At 42.3% G+C, this 17,260-nt stretch overlaps 1 protein-coding gene across 1 annotated transcript in view; it reads left to right on the plus strand.

Moving 5' to 3' along the window:
* The window catches only part of Ptprm (protein tyrosine phosphatase receptor type M), a 525,410-nt gene that overhangs the window by 273,877 nt on the left and 234,273 nt on the right, over positions 1-17,260 (plus strand). Inside the window, exons 12-13 of the mRNA XM_052193354.1 lie at positions 2,478-2,751; positions 3,721-3,757. Coding sequence (XP_052049314.1) covers positions 2,478-2,751; positions 3,721-3,757 — 311 coding nt within the window. The remainder of the gene's footprint in view (positions 1-2,477; positions 2,752-3,720; positions 3,758-17,260) is intronic.

The following is a 17,260-nucleotide window of genomic DNA, read 5'->3' on the forward strand; positions in this document are numbered from 1 at the left end:
TTTTAGGTATTCAAGGGATAAATAAAAATGAGATTAATAGCAAAGATTTGTAAAGCAGAACACAGCATCAAATCTCAGTGACCCAATGATCAATCACATCATTTTTAGATTATATTATGCCTTCAAAAGTATGCACTTCTAAAATCAAAATAGGACTAAGTAAGGCCATCCATACCCAGGATCTCGCAAGGCTTGAAGAAAACAATCCAGGGACACCAATGTCTCCCACTCTGCACTGAAACACATTTGTGAGTCTGGAGCTGGGCCGGAGCCAGTGAAAGCAACAGACTGGTCATAAGCCCTGGGAAGAAGTGATGAAGGCCCTAAGTCCCAGGAAGAGGTGATGGAGGCCCTAAGTCCCAGGAAGAGGTGATAGAGGCCCTAAGTCCCGGGAAGAGGTGATGGAGGCCCTGTTTTATGAGAATCACTCCCAAGAAGCCTGTAGGTTAGAGAGTTCCAGACATAACACAGGCTAAGGAAGGGACAGAGACAGATTGTATGAGAATTTGGGAATAGGATTTGGAGACATGCAAAGTCTGGAGACATGCAAAGTCAGAAGCATCCTGCTTGCTTCTCACGAGCAGGCTTTTCAGAATCGAGAGGGGACCTCTGAGATAGCTCAGTGGGTGAAGGTGCTTACTGTGCAAGCCCGGAAACCTGGATTAGATGCCTCAAGTCCATAGGAGGGCACAAGCAAAGGATAAACTCTATGAAATTTTTCTTAATCCTTTAACACCACTCACACTATACATGGCTCACATATGCACACACACACACATACACACATACACACACCATGAACACATTAACATTATCACATACATGGAAGTTCAAGCTCATATTTACCTCCACAGAGAGTTTGAGGCCATCCTGAAATAAGGAAGTCGCTGTCTCAACAAAATGGGGAAGGTGCTGTGGATAACTCAAGAGGAAAAACATACTCCATACCACATTCAGAACATAATGACTTGAGTTTGGTCCCACAAGGCAGAACTATCCCTCACAAGTTCTCCTCTGCTCTCCATACATGTACCATGGCACAAAGCCCCAAAAGATGAGTGATTCTTACACAGAAGTTTCCTTGGGAGACATGAGAAGACAGCAGCCTCGTTATTGCAGTCAGGAGAGTATGTCCCTGGGGGTCATTTGTGGTATGAGGTAAAAAATAGCCATATCATTGATAACTCTCTAGATGTGATAGAAGAGAAAGGATTTCCATTCAGTACCCAAGGTAATTTGTGTCCAAGAGTTGAGGCCAGCTTGAATAATGATTGTGTCTGCTAGAGCAAGGTAAGTCCAGCCGTGGGCAGATGGCTCACCTCAGGGCCTACTGTGGGACAACTGGTCAAGGAGAGCAAGTATCCCTTGGCTCATAACTGAGGACAGGAGCCAGCTGTAGAGCCGCCCTGCTGCCATGTGGCCTCTGAGCCTGCTATGTAGTAATAAGATTGGGAAACCAAGACTACGGGTCCTTGATCAGACATCAGGTGAACTGATTTTGGCAGCCTTTTCTTCAGCTGTATCTTTACAGTTATGCTCTATCATGTGTATGCTGCTTCTACAAGTTGCTTCTAAATCGAGACCTAAACTATTATGTCAAATAGCAAACAAACTGGAAAGGCTGACTCTGTAGGAAAACAGTGGTGTAATTCATTCTGTTGAGCAGAGACCCTTTGCGAAGCGAGAGGTTATTATGGTTTAACCATTTTATGAAAGCAGTTACTGTATGTTGAATAAAACATTTAAATATATACAAGAAGCAGTAGAAATCCACCAACCCCTTGTTTTCATAGAAAATCATAATAATCCTTCAAATTAATCAAAACCCTAGGAGATATAGAATTGACATCTTGCCTAATTTACTCCCCTGATTCTTAACAAAACGGTTAGTATTGCTTGCATTTCCTGTTGGAAACCACTATAACTCTATAACTCCAGCTTTGGACATTCCAGTCCCTTCTCTTCCTTTTCTTATGATGTCTCTCTCCATTGTTTCTCAAGGGGAAGAAGACATAAAAACAGACAGGAAGGAAGATCTTTACCAATATTAATCACTATACATTGTGTTTTGTCACTTGTTAAAACTTTCCATGCATTTTATGCAGCTATACTTCAAGGGGATAATATGTTACTTCTTTCTTTACAAACCTGTAGTTCATGTAACTTCATTTATTGCTTCAACTGAATTAATTTCAGGCAAACTCATGAGGAGTGACCACCAAGGTTGGTATCTGCCCCACACACACACACACACATGTATGCACACGCACACATACCCATACACGTTAATTCATTCATTATGTTATTTCCCATGGAAAGTGGCTGAGGAAGAGCATTGATGAAGGGCTGCCGTGTCCAGACACTAGGTCCATTGTGTTCTCTGTCCCTGGTGTGTTCAAATTCCTGGCAGTTGAAGGCAGAGTGGACCCGTTCAGTGGCCATGAAATATTATGACTGTTTCTCTTTGCTTTGTCTAGTGTCTATCAAATCGTTGTTGAAGAAGAACGTCCTCGGAGGACTAAGAAGACCACGGAGATCTTGAAGTGCTACCCAGTGCCTATTCACTTCCAGAACGCTTCCATCCTCAACTCCCAGTACTACTTTGCAGCAGAGTTTCCTGCAGACAGCCTCCAAGCTGCACAGCCATTTACCATTGGTGACAATAAGACATACAATGGCTACTGGAACACCCCCCTTCTCCCCCATAAAAGCTACAGAATCTATTACCAAGCTGCTAGTAGAGCCAATGGGGTAAGTGCAGGAGCTGGCAATGTATTAGACTCTTGGTCTCATTCATGAACACATGCTTAAAAGGAGACAAAATTCAGAACAGAATCCAGCTGTGCTTTTCTGTCTTCCAAGTGGAAACAGTTTCTTATATTTTTTAAAGATTGTTTTATCAAAAGAAACTTATGGAAAGAAATGAATATGTGTGGGTTTTGTTTGTGCTTTAGGAAGGCATATTGTCAACGTGGTAGTTATTATTTTCCAGTTTTCTTATTACTGAAAGTTGGCGAGTCATTCTGCTTAGCCGACTGTTTTGAACGAAAATAGTTTAGCTACAACACATACATTCAGCTCATTTAGAATCTTGTGAGATTCCACAACATCTGTCTTTGAAGCATAATTCTCTCCTGTTGCCTCAGCTCCAAGATTTCATGCATCCTGTAGCTGACTAAATTAGGTGTCTTGTTTTACCCTGAGAGAAAGAGACTTTAGAAAGTTGAAGAGGAAGCAAAGAAAAAGGAGATTGTTGAGTCAATCCTGAAATTGCCTGTTTCCCTGTTCAGACCAACCTAGGGCTCTGAGAAGACAGCAATCCTGACAGGGACAGAAGTGCTTGCTAGATCCTGCCCTGCTCTCTCTGCCTCATGGCTCAGGTCCAGGTGTCACATCTGTCTGATATTTGCCAGGGTGAGGCAGGGAAGTGTGGGGTGCAGAATTCTTCACCAGTGGTAGTCACACAGGAAGCAGGGACAGGGCTGGAGAAGGAGTCAAGGGCTTCCAGATAGATTGAAAATATCACTTCACTCTTCATGGCCCAGAAATGTCTGATACCCCACTCCTGGTATCAAAAAGCATAACTGAGCATGCCTCACTGAGAAAAAGTCACACTTGAAGCATTGAGATCTTTTTTTATTAAAGTTAATCAATTAGAACTACATTTTTCTTGATTTAAATGCAACTGGATAATAATTTCTCCTTCTTCATTTGATACAGGAAACCAAAATTGACTGTGTCCGAGTGGCCACAAAAGGTAGGTTGAAACTTTGGGACAGCCCACCTACTTGCGTGTTTGTGTTCCTGAAGTTGATTTTATACTGTGTTTTAAAACATCTGAAACTCTATTAAGAACTTCACTAAGTAAGAGTATGGGTATATAGATCAAATCTGCATATGCTTGCATGTATGTAGGAGTTAGGCTCTTATGATAGTTGATGCTGCTTCATGGAGATACCTTTTAAAATAATAAGTCACACTTCTATAGCCCAAGCAGTTTTCAATGGCTATCTCTATAAAAGTTATTTTAAGAATATTAATATTCTGTGACATCAGTATATGGTTTAAACATTTACATATGACTGGTAGATCTATATGTAGTGAATCTTCATATATAAAGGAGTAAGATATCCCCCCTCACCCTCCCGTTTTGAGATGAAGCATCACCATGATGCCCAGGCTAGATCCAAGCAGCTAGGCTCAAGAGACCCTCCCCAGTAGCTGGGGCTACAGGTATAGGCCACTGCCCCTTGCCTGCCAGCCGCTTTTTACTGATCTAGTTATAATGGTGTAACAGCAAAGACTTAGCTACTTTCGCTGATGAACCCACTGATGAACCCACTGATGAGCTTGGGAATGTTACAGATAGTCTTATGTTTCCTGGCCTGGCTCAAGCATGAACAGTGACTATGTCTAGGGCGCGACTCACCACCACACATTCCTCATTCTGAGCCTTCTGAAGAAGGCACAGACATGTGTGTCCTAGAACTTGTGTAGGGGTGGCTTACCAACCTCCTGTTTCAGCCATCAAACACAGGAGTGTCTCAGAAAGTTCTCGGAGGCATAAATGCTATACGCAGATGAGGCCTTAAACACTAACACTTGTTACTAAGCACACTCTCGCAGACCATCAGAATGACCAGCGGGGTGAGGTGATAAAGAGGTTTGGATGATTTCAGTAGACCTAAAGGGAAGAGTTTGCCATGGGGTCTGCGACTTGAGATTTAATCAGGTCGCAGAGGATGAGTTCTTTGGCTAAAAGTACCTCAGTCCTGTCCCTGTCCTACCTCTGTGAGATGGTTCCAACTTGCTGGGATGCTCCCAATTATTTTCCAACTTCTCATGCAGTCTTATTTTATGAACACCCATGGTTTTTTCAATCCAGAATTACAAATGCTTCCCGGCTGCATGTCATGCGACAAGCTTCAGGTGAAGGGCTCACACCCTTGGAATTTACATGTCCCTAGGAGCTTGTGGCTTGTACGCCCATGAATCTGCTTAACAGAATGTTTTAGAGACTTTATTTTTTTTCTAACGTCTTTACCAATTAAATGACGCTATTTATAGCAGATCAGTAGTAAATGAAATTATGGTTATCAATATATTCTGTCAACTGCCATATGCTACCAACTAACAATTATTACTATCATGTCATCATAGTATCAGCTAATAATAATATTACCACATTACAAAGCTCTTGAACTAAGCACCCACCATAATCTCAGAGTTGTGGCGCCTGCTTAAGAGGAGTCCTCGGGAGAACTGCTCTACTGCATTCCACTTAGCCTTAGGGGCTGAAAAAGTAAACCAGCTGCAGGTGTGCCTATCATCATCACGGCTGCACATCTCACAAGTCCTTTTGAACGTGCCCCTTTCATGCATTTCATTACCATTGTCTCCAGTGGGGAAACAGGGACAACCACGTCTCTCATATTCAAGGTGAGGAATGTGTGTGGGCCCAGACCTAGAACCTCTTCCCCTGCTGCTGCGCTCCACCCAGCAGAGGTCTGATGGATGATGCCCAAAGAATGTAATCATCCGGCCTTCTCCTTATCAGAACTTATCTCCTTATGCCCATCTCATGTGAACGCATTGTAATTTCTGTCACCCTGTTCGTTTACACCATTAACCAATTACATAAACCCCATCCTAGTAAATATGGAAACCTGACAAGTTCGCTGTTTTCACAATAGATTGAATTAGATGGTGATTTGGACCATTTTCTCCCATCAGCCAGATTTCATCAATATTGTAATTTGTTTTACAATTCACCGAAGGGTGATTAGGCAATCAGATGACCTGATTGGCTAAGTATTCTGCACTCATATTTTCTGAGTGATTTGCAAACATTTACACAGCAGCAAACTCTATCCAAATAGCATCTTTGTTGGGGAGGGGACACACAGATTAATATTCCCTGCCTGACACCATCACTTCTGTCTCCTAAAAGCACACAGCTCAGTAGACACCTCAGGAGACAGTCTTCTTCCAGACACGTGGCATGGTTTAATGCTACTTTATACCTGGATGCAAGGCTTCAGCGACCCCCTTTTAGGACACCAACTGATGAGTCAGCTCTTTCCCTATGAGGAAAGGTTCCTTTCTTTACATTAAAGCATCCATCCATCTGTAGCCCAGGATTTCATCTAAACTGTTAGGTCAAAACAGAGAAATGAGTCATGGGATAAAGACATCTGAAATTGAGAGCGCCAACACCTCCAGTGTGCTTTGCCCCACGGTGCTGACAGTGTGGTGGCTTGCCTGAGCCTCCAGTACACACCGCTTTCCTTGGCAAACTAGGGAGTGTACAGAGACTTCACTGCTCTGGGAAACCACAGCTGACAAGTGTCTTTACAGTGGAGGCCTGGAGGTGGATTTGTTTTCACAAAGAGCTAGTTTGTAATTTCAAGTAAGAGGGTGCCTCTAAAGACAAGATTTCATACTATTTATAAATTTAATGTTGTGATTATTTTAATCATATTCCAAAGATGTATTTTGACATTCATCATCTCAAATATAAAGACTTATAAAAATCAGACATGGGGAAACAAAAGCTAAGGTGGTGACTACAACCGTCCCTGTTGAAATGGGCTGCCCACATTTTTACACCTCTTCCTCTAATTTGTGGGTCGAGGAAAGAGTCGGATTGGTAAGACCCTTTAATCTGATTGTTGCCTATAGATAAACACATTCTCCTCTCTTGGTTAGAAGAAGGTTCCGTGTAACTGGACCTGCTTGAGATATGCATAGAACCAGCCAATTCTATGGTCAGAACCATGGGATGATAGATCTTTGAACTGGTTTTACTTCTCCAAATGTTTATTATGTTTTTACAAATCACACTCAAAATTTCACTAGTTCAGTTCTTTTGCATCTCAGTTGGTTCACACCTGAATAATCGCAGTGTGTGTGTGTTTCCTTTAACCTTTATATACTTACAGCTCCTTTGTAAGAAAAATTACTGTTGGGATAGAAACCTTTCCCAGTGATTTTAGAAGGCTTTGGGGATGATCCAGTCCAAGGTGAGAAAACAGACTCAAGAATCAAAGTCTGTCTTAGAAATAATTTTTTTCTCCTGGGTAAAGTGAGGCATATCCATTCTAATTGATACAATGTCCAGGTTAAGCTGCGTATATTGAGCTCCCATGAGATATTTCCTGTACTAGAATGGGAACTGTCTCTCCTTGCTGGGAGAGACATTGAGGCTGTGCTGTTCTCTGCTTTCTTAAGAATCACATGCTGCCCATGTATGCTCTTGTAGAGTCATCTGTAAACTTTGACCTCTAGACTCAGATGCATCAATGTGTGAAGATTTTGAGTTGCTAAGAAGCTGAGATTGCTTATGAGTTGGGCTTTGGTGCATGGGAAGGTCATGGATTTTAGCTTTGTCCTTTCCCTCATTGTGCTTCCTAACAACAGGGCAGCTAGGAATAAAAACCAAATCTGCATATAAACACACGCTAAATTCTTTCCTAAACAACCAGGCAAGTCAGACTGTCACCCTTAGATGTGAGAAAAACAAATTATCATTCTGAGATTCAGTTTTTAAGGTGAACATTCTATGGGGAAAATGCCTTGCTGTTTGTAAGTTTGGTGTTTTATTTGACTTGAATTCATGCTGAATGTGAACGCACTCTGCCGGGAGACCTTGAGGAAACTGAAGGATTTCTATTGTCCTGACACAATTTCCAACTGTATTCAGAAATGTGATTTTTTTTTTAAATCACTAGGCTGTTGAAGGAGTTTCTCCGGCACTGTTTTTCTTTTCGCTCTTTTGTTCAGAGAAACACCCTCCTTTCTAGGCCATCCTGCTACAGAATGGAAGTGTGCTGATAAAGGACCCAGAAGAATGTCTGTTGAGATGTAAAGCTAATTAAGATTCCTTTTTAATTACTCACATTCAATTCAGGAGCAAACAAAAGATGGAGTCGGACACTTGCCTGTGCTAATCCGCCATTGTTGAGGCGGAGGCTATGGATTTAGCACTGCAGCTTTCAGAGTTTTTTGTGGAGAAACATTTTCTCTTCTTGATCGAAAATTGTCTTCATAATATAAAACCAGGAATGTCTTAACCCTTGAAAGGCTCTAAAACATGAGATGCTATCCCCATATGTCCCTAATTCCTCAGACCCCAAACACATTCTACATAAATCACACAAACTGAAGTTTGGGGAACAGCAGCAAATTCAAGATTACTTTACACCCAACCTCTGGGGCAATTCACAGGTGTAAGTCTGTTGTTTCTTGGTCCTTAATGGACAACCACAGCTAAAGTAGAGCCCACATTAATCACTCTAGCACTCCTCTTCAAAGAATTGGATTGAAATGTCTGGCTTAATTTTACCAAGTTTAGTAATAATCTCTCTTATGCATTAATCTTACTGGCATGTTAAGGTAGGGTCAGAAAGCTCTTAGTATCCAAGGCAAGATACTATAGATTTTAGGGGACTATAACTCATTTGTTGAGCACTTTCTTGGCATATACAAGGATCTGAGTTCAATTTCCAGCACTGAAGATAAATTAAAGGATTAATTATTAATTGGCTAGCTAATCAAGAATAATATTTCAGGCTTTATAGAGTGTTACTAAGCTGTCATGAGTAGTCTTGGCTCTATCTTGTTCGACAAGAGTGGTCACAGGTGATGCCAAAATAATTCAATTTGGCTGTGCTCTGATAAAATTTATTTGTAGAAGTAATTAGTAGCCCTATTGATAACAGTCAATTGTTTTGATTGAAGTAAAACCAGTATATTTATCATGAATATACTCATTCTTCATAGCAGAAACCGACCAGAGAGAAACTTTCCAATGCTCACAATGAGCTTCATGTCAGATTATTGTTTGAGTTCTTTTTGAAGTATGAATATCTGATGTTCATAGCTTCTTCTGGATACATTTGGTTCATTAGAGGAGCCATTTTTAGTATTAGACACATGTTCTGCTTTTCCATGAAAATAATCTTTTCTTTAAACAAAAGTAGAACAGCAGATCACATGTTCCTATAAGCAATCCAAAAGCTACAAGATGCATGCCAGTCTATGACCACACAAAAGCACCATGTGTTCAGAGCCAAAAACTAGCGCCAGTGTTATTTCAAGCCCCAGAAGCAGCATATCAGCATGTAGGACTACCTAGAGCTCTGTTCAGAGTTGCAGAACGTGTCAGACCTGGAAAATGATCTTGGTGATGGTTAGAGAAACTCTGACGGAACAGTTTGCTCATCTCGCCGGGTACAGCCCAGATGTAGCCCCTCGTGTGTGAGAGTGACCATCAAGCCCTTCCCTAGCTCAGCGGCTCCCGCCATCTAAATGTAAGGAGCAACAGAGGGATGAGCCGTGCGGAGGGGTGGCTGGAGATAGATGCTACGCAGCAGCAGTTTGGGGTTTAATTGTCTGCAGATGGTAGATGATCTATTTTCCTCATTCGCTGTCACATCTCTAATCGTACCCGGGCTGCTCCGTGTAAATTAGTAATCTTTCATGTAAGCTTATTCTTAATTTCCCAATATTTTTTCTTTGCATCATTTTCCAGCTGCATTGTGTTACAACTGACGTTTTAATTTTCTATTCTTTTTTCAATATCTGTATGTCATAAATGTTAACCGCTTAAACACAACCACTGAGCTGTGTAGGCACACTAAGAGGCCAGCATGGTCCACTCCAAATATCTTAAATGTTTCTCTCATGTTAACTCTGATTAGTGACAACCAAAGCCATCATGGGGGGTGGGGGGAGGTTCTGTTTTGTCCTTGAGATCTGTTATTTTCTTTCTTTCCATATGAAACAAAAAGGGTCTTCATAGAAAGCTGTAAGAAACTTAGTTGTCAGAAAAGTTATCTAAAAAATGTATTCACTGAAAGAATATGGTTTTCTATACAAAGGTGGTTATAGGAGGAGGAGACACGCCATGACATTGCAACAGTTTTAAATGATCTAGTAAGGTTTAAAAGTTTGACTCATAAGCATTAGCAAAGAACTCTTACCGGTCAGTTGCAACCGGACGCACGTCAGCCATCGGCTCGATACAGAGATGGACATTTGGGGAATGAGCGCTTTACTTTCCTCTGTTCTCGGGTTGATCGATCCAAGATGTCAGGCAAAGCTTCCAACAGCATCAGAGTTAGAAACCTGACCGTGCGGCTTAAGAGATGAGAACTCAGAAGATGAAAACCTTGCTGTGTGTGTTTTTCTCTTTTCTTTCTTTTCCTTTCCTTTCCTTTTCTCGCTCTATTTTTGGAACAAAGTCGAGACGGTTTGCTGTACTGATGGGAATTCTTCTTGCTAGCCTAGCTTCAGTCTGGCTTTTTTTTTCCCTCATGCATGCTGACCTGGGAATCCTCCTTTGCCTTAGCTGCGATAATCGTGACTCAGCTTACAACACCTTACATTCGCACCGCCCCCGCTGCAGGCGACGGCCAACTAACAGGTCAGACGTTCAAGTATAGACAGTCATCTTGCCCATCTCCCGCTCATTCTGCCCAGCTTCGTTTCCCCTCTGCATCTCCTCCCTTGCTTAAGGCCTGTTTAGAATGTTCTAGACCCTTGGCACAGACCTTTGCTCGCATTAACTTCAGTGACATGCTTGGCCTCTTCTGTATGCACATTAATACTCATGCATTAAGTCCGACCCCACTGCATGCTCTCATTGTGTGTTTGGTCTGTTGTTATGTTCCTTTCTACCCTAACGTTAAATAGAAATGAAATTTGCTGGACTTGAAATAGCTGTGACGTCAGTTGGTAGGACTTCAAGGAAAACACTGGAGGGGAAAAAATGTATTCCCACCTTTCCAAACTAATCTTAAAAGGCATTGAGATTTGAAAGTTAGAAAAGACTTACTTCTCATCTTTTAGGATTGAGTTTACACACGCGTTAGCAGGACACAGTCTTATCTGCCAGTATTATAGAGCAGAGCCACCCGAAGCTGTTTAGGGCGATGCTGTGCAAACAGCCCTTTATGTTTGTACCATTGTTGACAAGCTGATTACATTTCTTACATCCTTGGTGCAAAGCCATGCATTTCCATAAGAGCAGTGGAACATCTGTGAGTGAAATGTACCATATAAGCAAAGTTAAGATACCTTGAAAGGGTGGCTTAGAGTCCTGGAACCCAACTTGGCGCTAATCTATAGCATAAGAAAGCAGCTTGTTCGAATTTGCTAGCTCTAATTTCAAGTGAGTATCTCTGTGTGTCCATCTAGAAAAGTTCAGTAAATTACTCCAGATGCAGGTGAGTGCTTAGTGAACCTAAGAATGCTTTGTCCTACAACAAACCCAAGCCATCTTCAAAACTGCTACATGAATTATGTAATCAGGACTCAGAAATCTGTTCTCAAGGGACCCAGGTGCTTCGGGCTACTACGTGTGTTGTAGACTTTACTAAAGCCAAGTAGGAAACTCCCAACCACTCCCCCATCTAAGTCCACACCAGAATTTGTTTTCTGTCTATCTGGACGAATTCTTAACATTGACTTAAAGAAACATGCTGCACTTAACTTATGATGAGAAATCATACCTACCTAGGTTGTTATATTTTGGAAAATCTGGAAACCGAGATTCAACTATTGGTTGACAAGGTAAAGAAGTATAGAATAATTCTACTCCTTCTGCAACACAAGTCTAAGCATATTTTCAGATTTCTGTTCTAGGACCCAAGAACTGGGATTATTTGATGCTTCTCTTTCTCCTAGGTTGACTCTAAGAACGTTTCTCTTACCAATTCAAGTTCTGCTTAAGAGTCTTCCTTCTCCCAAACTTGTGATGTGTCCCTCCAACAATACAGTAGCTAAACGGTGGGCCGCACCTGCCTCAGCACGGCCCCTCCCCTCTCTAATTTACATTTAGGAATTGATTGACTAGTGTTGTTCCAGTTAGACACCCAATAGAGGGCTATCTGGAGGCCCCCGGGGAAATCGTCTTCCCCTGTGGCGTATGACTGGACCCCAGTATTGCAAGTCATTAATGATGAGCTGGCCCCGTCCTAAAAGGGAACAGAGTTAAGCCGTCCCTTTCTCAGTCTTCTGTATGTTTTTTGGCCATCAAACAAAACACAGGATTCACTAACCAGGAAGTCAGTGGCTCTCCACAGTCAAACTTCCTCTGTAAAATTTGTGATGAACAAGATATTTAACAAAGCAGCTCTCAGAAGCAGAGCACGTGATCATTTAGAATTGTTGTAGGAAGGACACACACCAACCACAGAAGATAGCTACCATTCCTCTCCTAGGTGCAGGCAGCCCACTTGCATTGTTCGGTTTATAAGAGTTCAAAGCAATGGTGTGCCAGAATAATTCAAAAATCAGAAAAAGGCAAAACCTATTCCTCCATATCTGTTGTTGATTTATTGATGACTTGGCCTACCCAGATACATTCATGTCTCACCAATGATTTATTTATAACAGCCATCAGGCTTGCCAGCAGTCATACTGGGTTCTACTGTAGATTTATTCCCTAGTCCAGGACTACATTTAATCATTTTAGGAAAGTTATTACCCCCTCCTAGATGCCAAGGAGGGTTCCATAATGCTTACTGTCTCATTTTGTGCCGTTGCCCAGGCATCTTTGCACCAGGAATAGTTGTATCCATAACATCAAACCATATGCCTACACACTCTTATGGACAGAACATGAGCATCCTGCTTGTCTCAGACCTCCTCCTGTGAGGTTAACAGCTTAGCAAATGGTCAGAAAGGCTGTCACTCTAATGTTTCTTCTGTGAGCAATTGTTTGGCTACTCAGTCAGTCCTGGTTCTTCCAGAAGCCAGCAAAATACAGGGCAGTTGCCTTCTGAAGAAGGTCTTCCATGGTGTCCACTTTTGCTCTGACATGCTGAGACCATGGTTACCATTTATTACACACCCATTCTCACCCACACTGCCTCACCTGATGTGACCATTTTTGTCTACACACACACACACACATGCAGACATTTATGCACACACTCACTAGCAAACTCTCACACACTCACCATTAACTCACACACACACACACACACACACACACTTAGTTGAAATGAAGAGAAACTATTTTTTCCAATATTATTCACTACCTAAGATACATGCAGAAATATTTATATTCTATTCTTCCTGGTTTATTTTTTTAGTCTATTAAATTAAATTCATCTCCTACTGATGGGCAATAAACCCTAGTAATATAGAACTGCTTGTGGAAGAAAACAGAAAATTAAACATGCTAGATACTTTCTGTAAGAACTTAGAATTAATTAAATAAATACATTTAGACTGTTTATATGAAGGTTTGATTTATGATTTAATTACCTACCCAACTCTGAGGTGTTGTGGAGAATGATTTCCTTGAGCAAGTTTTTATCATCCATTTGTTTAGTTCATGCACATAATATAGCAAGGCCTGTGGCCTAAAATACTTCCAAACAAAATGATTTCTGGGACTTCAGGATAAATTAGATGGATCATAACCTAAGAAAGCAGTGTGGGAGGGAGAGAGAACTTTTCCACCACCAACTTCTCTCACTCTGTGATTATGATATGACTGCTTTGACTCACTATTGAGGGTCCCACCCTCACATTGGAGGAGTCATGGTGGCAGGAATGGGAGACTTTCTGATCATGTCACATGTGCGGTCAGACAGCAGAGTGAGAAGATGCTGACACTCAGCTCACCTTCCCCTCCTTGGTCACTCTGGGACCCACCTTGGGACGGTGTCACCATTACAGCTTTGCCAGAAGCACCCTTAGACAGTCCTAGTGATACAGTTCCCTGTGGGTTATAAATCCAATCCCGTTGACAGGAAACATTAACCATCAGAGGCAGAGAGAGCACAAGAGCATGTACTAGCCAATAGACACTTCCACAGACTCTCCAGCTTTGAACACTGTCTGTGGCTCTGGGTAGAGTCAAAGATTAAACATGGACAGATGTTAGAACAGTGGTGATAGACATTCTAATTTCCAAGGAGCTGACTGGTCCCTTAGAGATAAACGAAACAAGGAAAGCTAGTGGGGGGGGGGACTATTTGGAGAGTACAGAAGGGCCTCAAGACAGGTTGGTTTGAGAAACCCATCTGGATTTGTTGACTAGACTGTCTTAAAATTGGATTGCTATCCCCTGAGGCCCTGTCCTGGGATAGTGGCAGAAAGAAATTAAATCCTTCTAGAAGCCTTGTGTTTTCTCAGGCAGGCATGTTAAGTGGCTTTAGCTATTGGGAACTGGGTTGGTACTTAGTCAGATCTCCGTACACCGTGGTTTCGGTTGAGACCTGCAGAGAAGGGAACCGCAAGAGCAAATTGATCAGAGAGGGAACTTCACCTATATGGAGAAAGACTCTCGGATTTGGCTCTTCAAATCAATATAGATATTATGAAATAAAACATGGCAAGTCGTAAACACATAGCCACTAAACTAGGTATCTAAGAAGGGCACGCTTTCATGTTCTGATACACGCTGGAACCCTCGACCAGCATCGCTGACCTCCCTACACCCCCATGAGGAAGAAAGACAGTCACATCTTCCTCTGGGATCAGGAAGCTCAAGGGGGTGGCACTCACAAGCACAGGTTCCAGAAGCCCCTTCTGCAGTCTAGCCATGAGCTCCAACTTGACTTGCTGTGTGCAGGGATGCAGAGGGTCCTTCCCCCTCAGCATGCGCTCACACACCCTTATTAAGTCTCTGTCTGCTCCCACCACTTGATTCCCATTCATCCCGACACTGAGCCCCTTTGCTCGGATTCTTCTTGCTGTTCCAATGGCTGCCTAGACCACTTGCTTTCTTGGCTTTCTGCTGTGCTTCGTGATTATTCCCAACCCCAAGGAACTGCTTTTTCTGCTCCTTCTGCATCATTCAACTCTAACTGGAGAAATAGCAGGCAGATTCCCCACTTCCTCAATCCAACATTGAAACCTTCTGCTGGGCACCAGACATCTCTCGGTATACATTTTCCAGGTACTAGGTCTTCCCTCAGTTCCCAGGGTATGTGCCAAGGCTTTGAAGTTGCTTGTTTTCCTTCCCTCCTTCCCTTGCATCTTCTCCCTGGGTCATGGCAGCCATTGGGTGTTAGATGAGGAGAAGTTTTCCTCAAGTATAACCGAACATTATTGAAGTACAGTACCTGTGAGTCCAAGGAAACTCCTGCAAATAACACTGATGAGTATAGCCTCATCAAATTCCTAATGTAACCATGCTCTGAAGCACTGACACTGACTTTCTAAAGCACAAGTTTGTTGCTGCCTTTGCAGCTAAGGCCAAGGGTCAAGCCCACTAATGTGTCTCTAGTTCACAATGTCCAGCCCTAGTCAAAAGCTAGAATGAGGCAGAGAGAGTAAACTGGACCTTTGGATGAGGTGGTGATTTTAAATTTGGTTTATAGAAGGAGATGATCTGGCACACTGTGGGCACAAGAACCTCAGATCTCCCACACCCCCTAAATGCATGAACCAACTACAGATGATAAGCCGTCAGAAATGCCTTTGAACAGCATCCTGGGCTGACTCAGAACAGCTGTGTCTAGTGGGGCAGACGGTGCATGAGCTTCAGAACCAAACTCTTCCAGTTCAAGTCACAGTCCTGTCACTCAACAGCACAGTGCCCTTGGCAAGGGATCTAGTATCCCACGAGCCCGGACAGTTTGTGACATGGGAGTCCTATGCATTTCTACTCATGAAGTTGGAGTCAGGATTAAATAAACAAATAGAACACTTCTCATTTAATATGCCATGCAGTGGCCTTCTGGCCAATGTACAGGCAAGATTGTCTTTGGGTTGCTCGGCTGTCTACCCCTCTGCTGGGTTTATTGGGATCTTCTCAGTCTTCTTTGATGATGGACAGTTAGATACTCACTAAGTGGTATAAATACCCTCCCACATAAACTTTCAATTAAGACTTCTACTTCTGGACAATTCCTCAGTGTGCTTCAAGGACCTAGCTCCTCTCTATGTTTGCTGTCCTACTGAGGCAGGTGACCCTGGAGCCCAAGGACCAAGTGCCCTCCTGTCTACAGTTGCACCTTCATTGCCTGTCAAAAAATGTGCTTGCAGAACAGATGTTGAAGATGGGCTTCTGACAATCATCCTGACTCCATTTGCATTTCATCATAACCTTCTCCTTGGGTGACATTATTTTTTGACATGTTTGTTATTTTCAGTATAAAGAAGTTTCTATTTGTTGATGGTCGAATGTTTCCATTTTTCTGTTTCTCCTTTTTCCTCCATAAGCCACCCCAACTCTCAAATTATTCAGGTGTGAATTCAATCCATTTTGAAAGTGTTGTCTAGATTTATCTCCTAAATCCCTCTAGAAATTACATTGATATAACCTAGGGTATCACTGGGGGACAGATCCAACTTTTCCCTAGACAGATGGCCATCCTTCAAAGCAGCATTTTAACACTCATGGAAAGCAGTGGTGGGTTTGAAAAGGATTAACTGCTGTAGAGTGTGGTGATAACGTTACTGTAGGCAGAGGGTTGAATAACCAAATTTTTCTTTGCCTTTATGACTGACAAGGCTTGGGAGCCTGATATGCATCAGGCAATCTTTATTGAATAACCAGTTCTGTGTCAGAATCAAAGCGTGACAGTGCTGTGTGTGACGTTTTCCTATACACCTGAGTTGGCCACATTAGCTTTAGGCAGGAGCCCTTTGTCTTCCAATGCTTTTATTGTCTTTGATTGCAGAGGCTTCTCAGTTATGTTTTACTATGTGAGGAAACTGGAATTCTCATATTCTTTGTCAGTGGTCACCACATATTTTTATTATCTGCATTTGGTCTCTACGGGACCTTGTGCTGTGTAACTAAGTACTCATCACTTGCTCTGAGGCCTTGTCCCTTCTCTCCCTCTCCCTCCTCATTCCACACTGTCACACTAACCTTTCACTTATGATCCTTCAAAGGTATCCATTTCTCACCGGCTTTCATTACTATTGCAAAATAACTGAGGCAATCAACTAATAAAGAAGAAAGGTTGCTTGACTCATGGTTTCAGAACATAATAAACACTTGGTCCTGTTGCTTTGTACCTGTGGTTGTGAACTACATGGCAGGAACATATGCTACAGGGAGTCTGTTCACCTCACCATGATCAAAAAGCAAGAAAGGAAAATGGATAAGAGGCCCAGCAGTCCCCTGCAGGGCATGCCCTGAGACAAAGCCTTGCCTTTAGCTGCAGGCATTTTATTTAGTCATAAAAGCTTGGTCTGTATACTCATGAGTGACTGTACCAAAGGCAAGTGTCGATTTCATCTGCTAAGTTTGTAGAAACAATATAGAAATAGTTATTTCTTCTATATA

The sequence above is a fragment of the Apodemus sylvaticus genome, chromosome 9, assembly GCF_947179515.1.
Source record: "Apodemus sylvaticus chromosome 9, mApoSyl1.1, whole genome shotgun sequence".
Classification (NCBI taxonomy): domain Eukaryota; kingdom Metazoa; phylum Chordata; class Mammalia; order Rodentia; family Muridae; genus Apodemus; species Apodemus sylvaticus.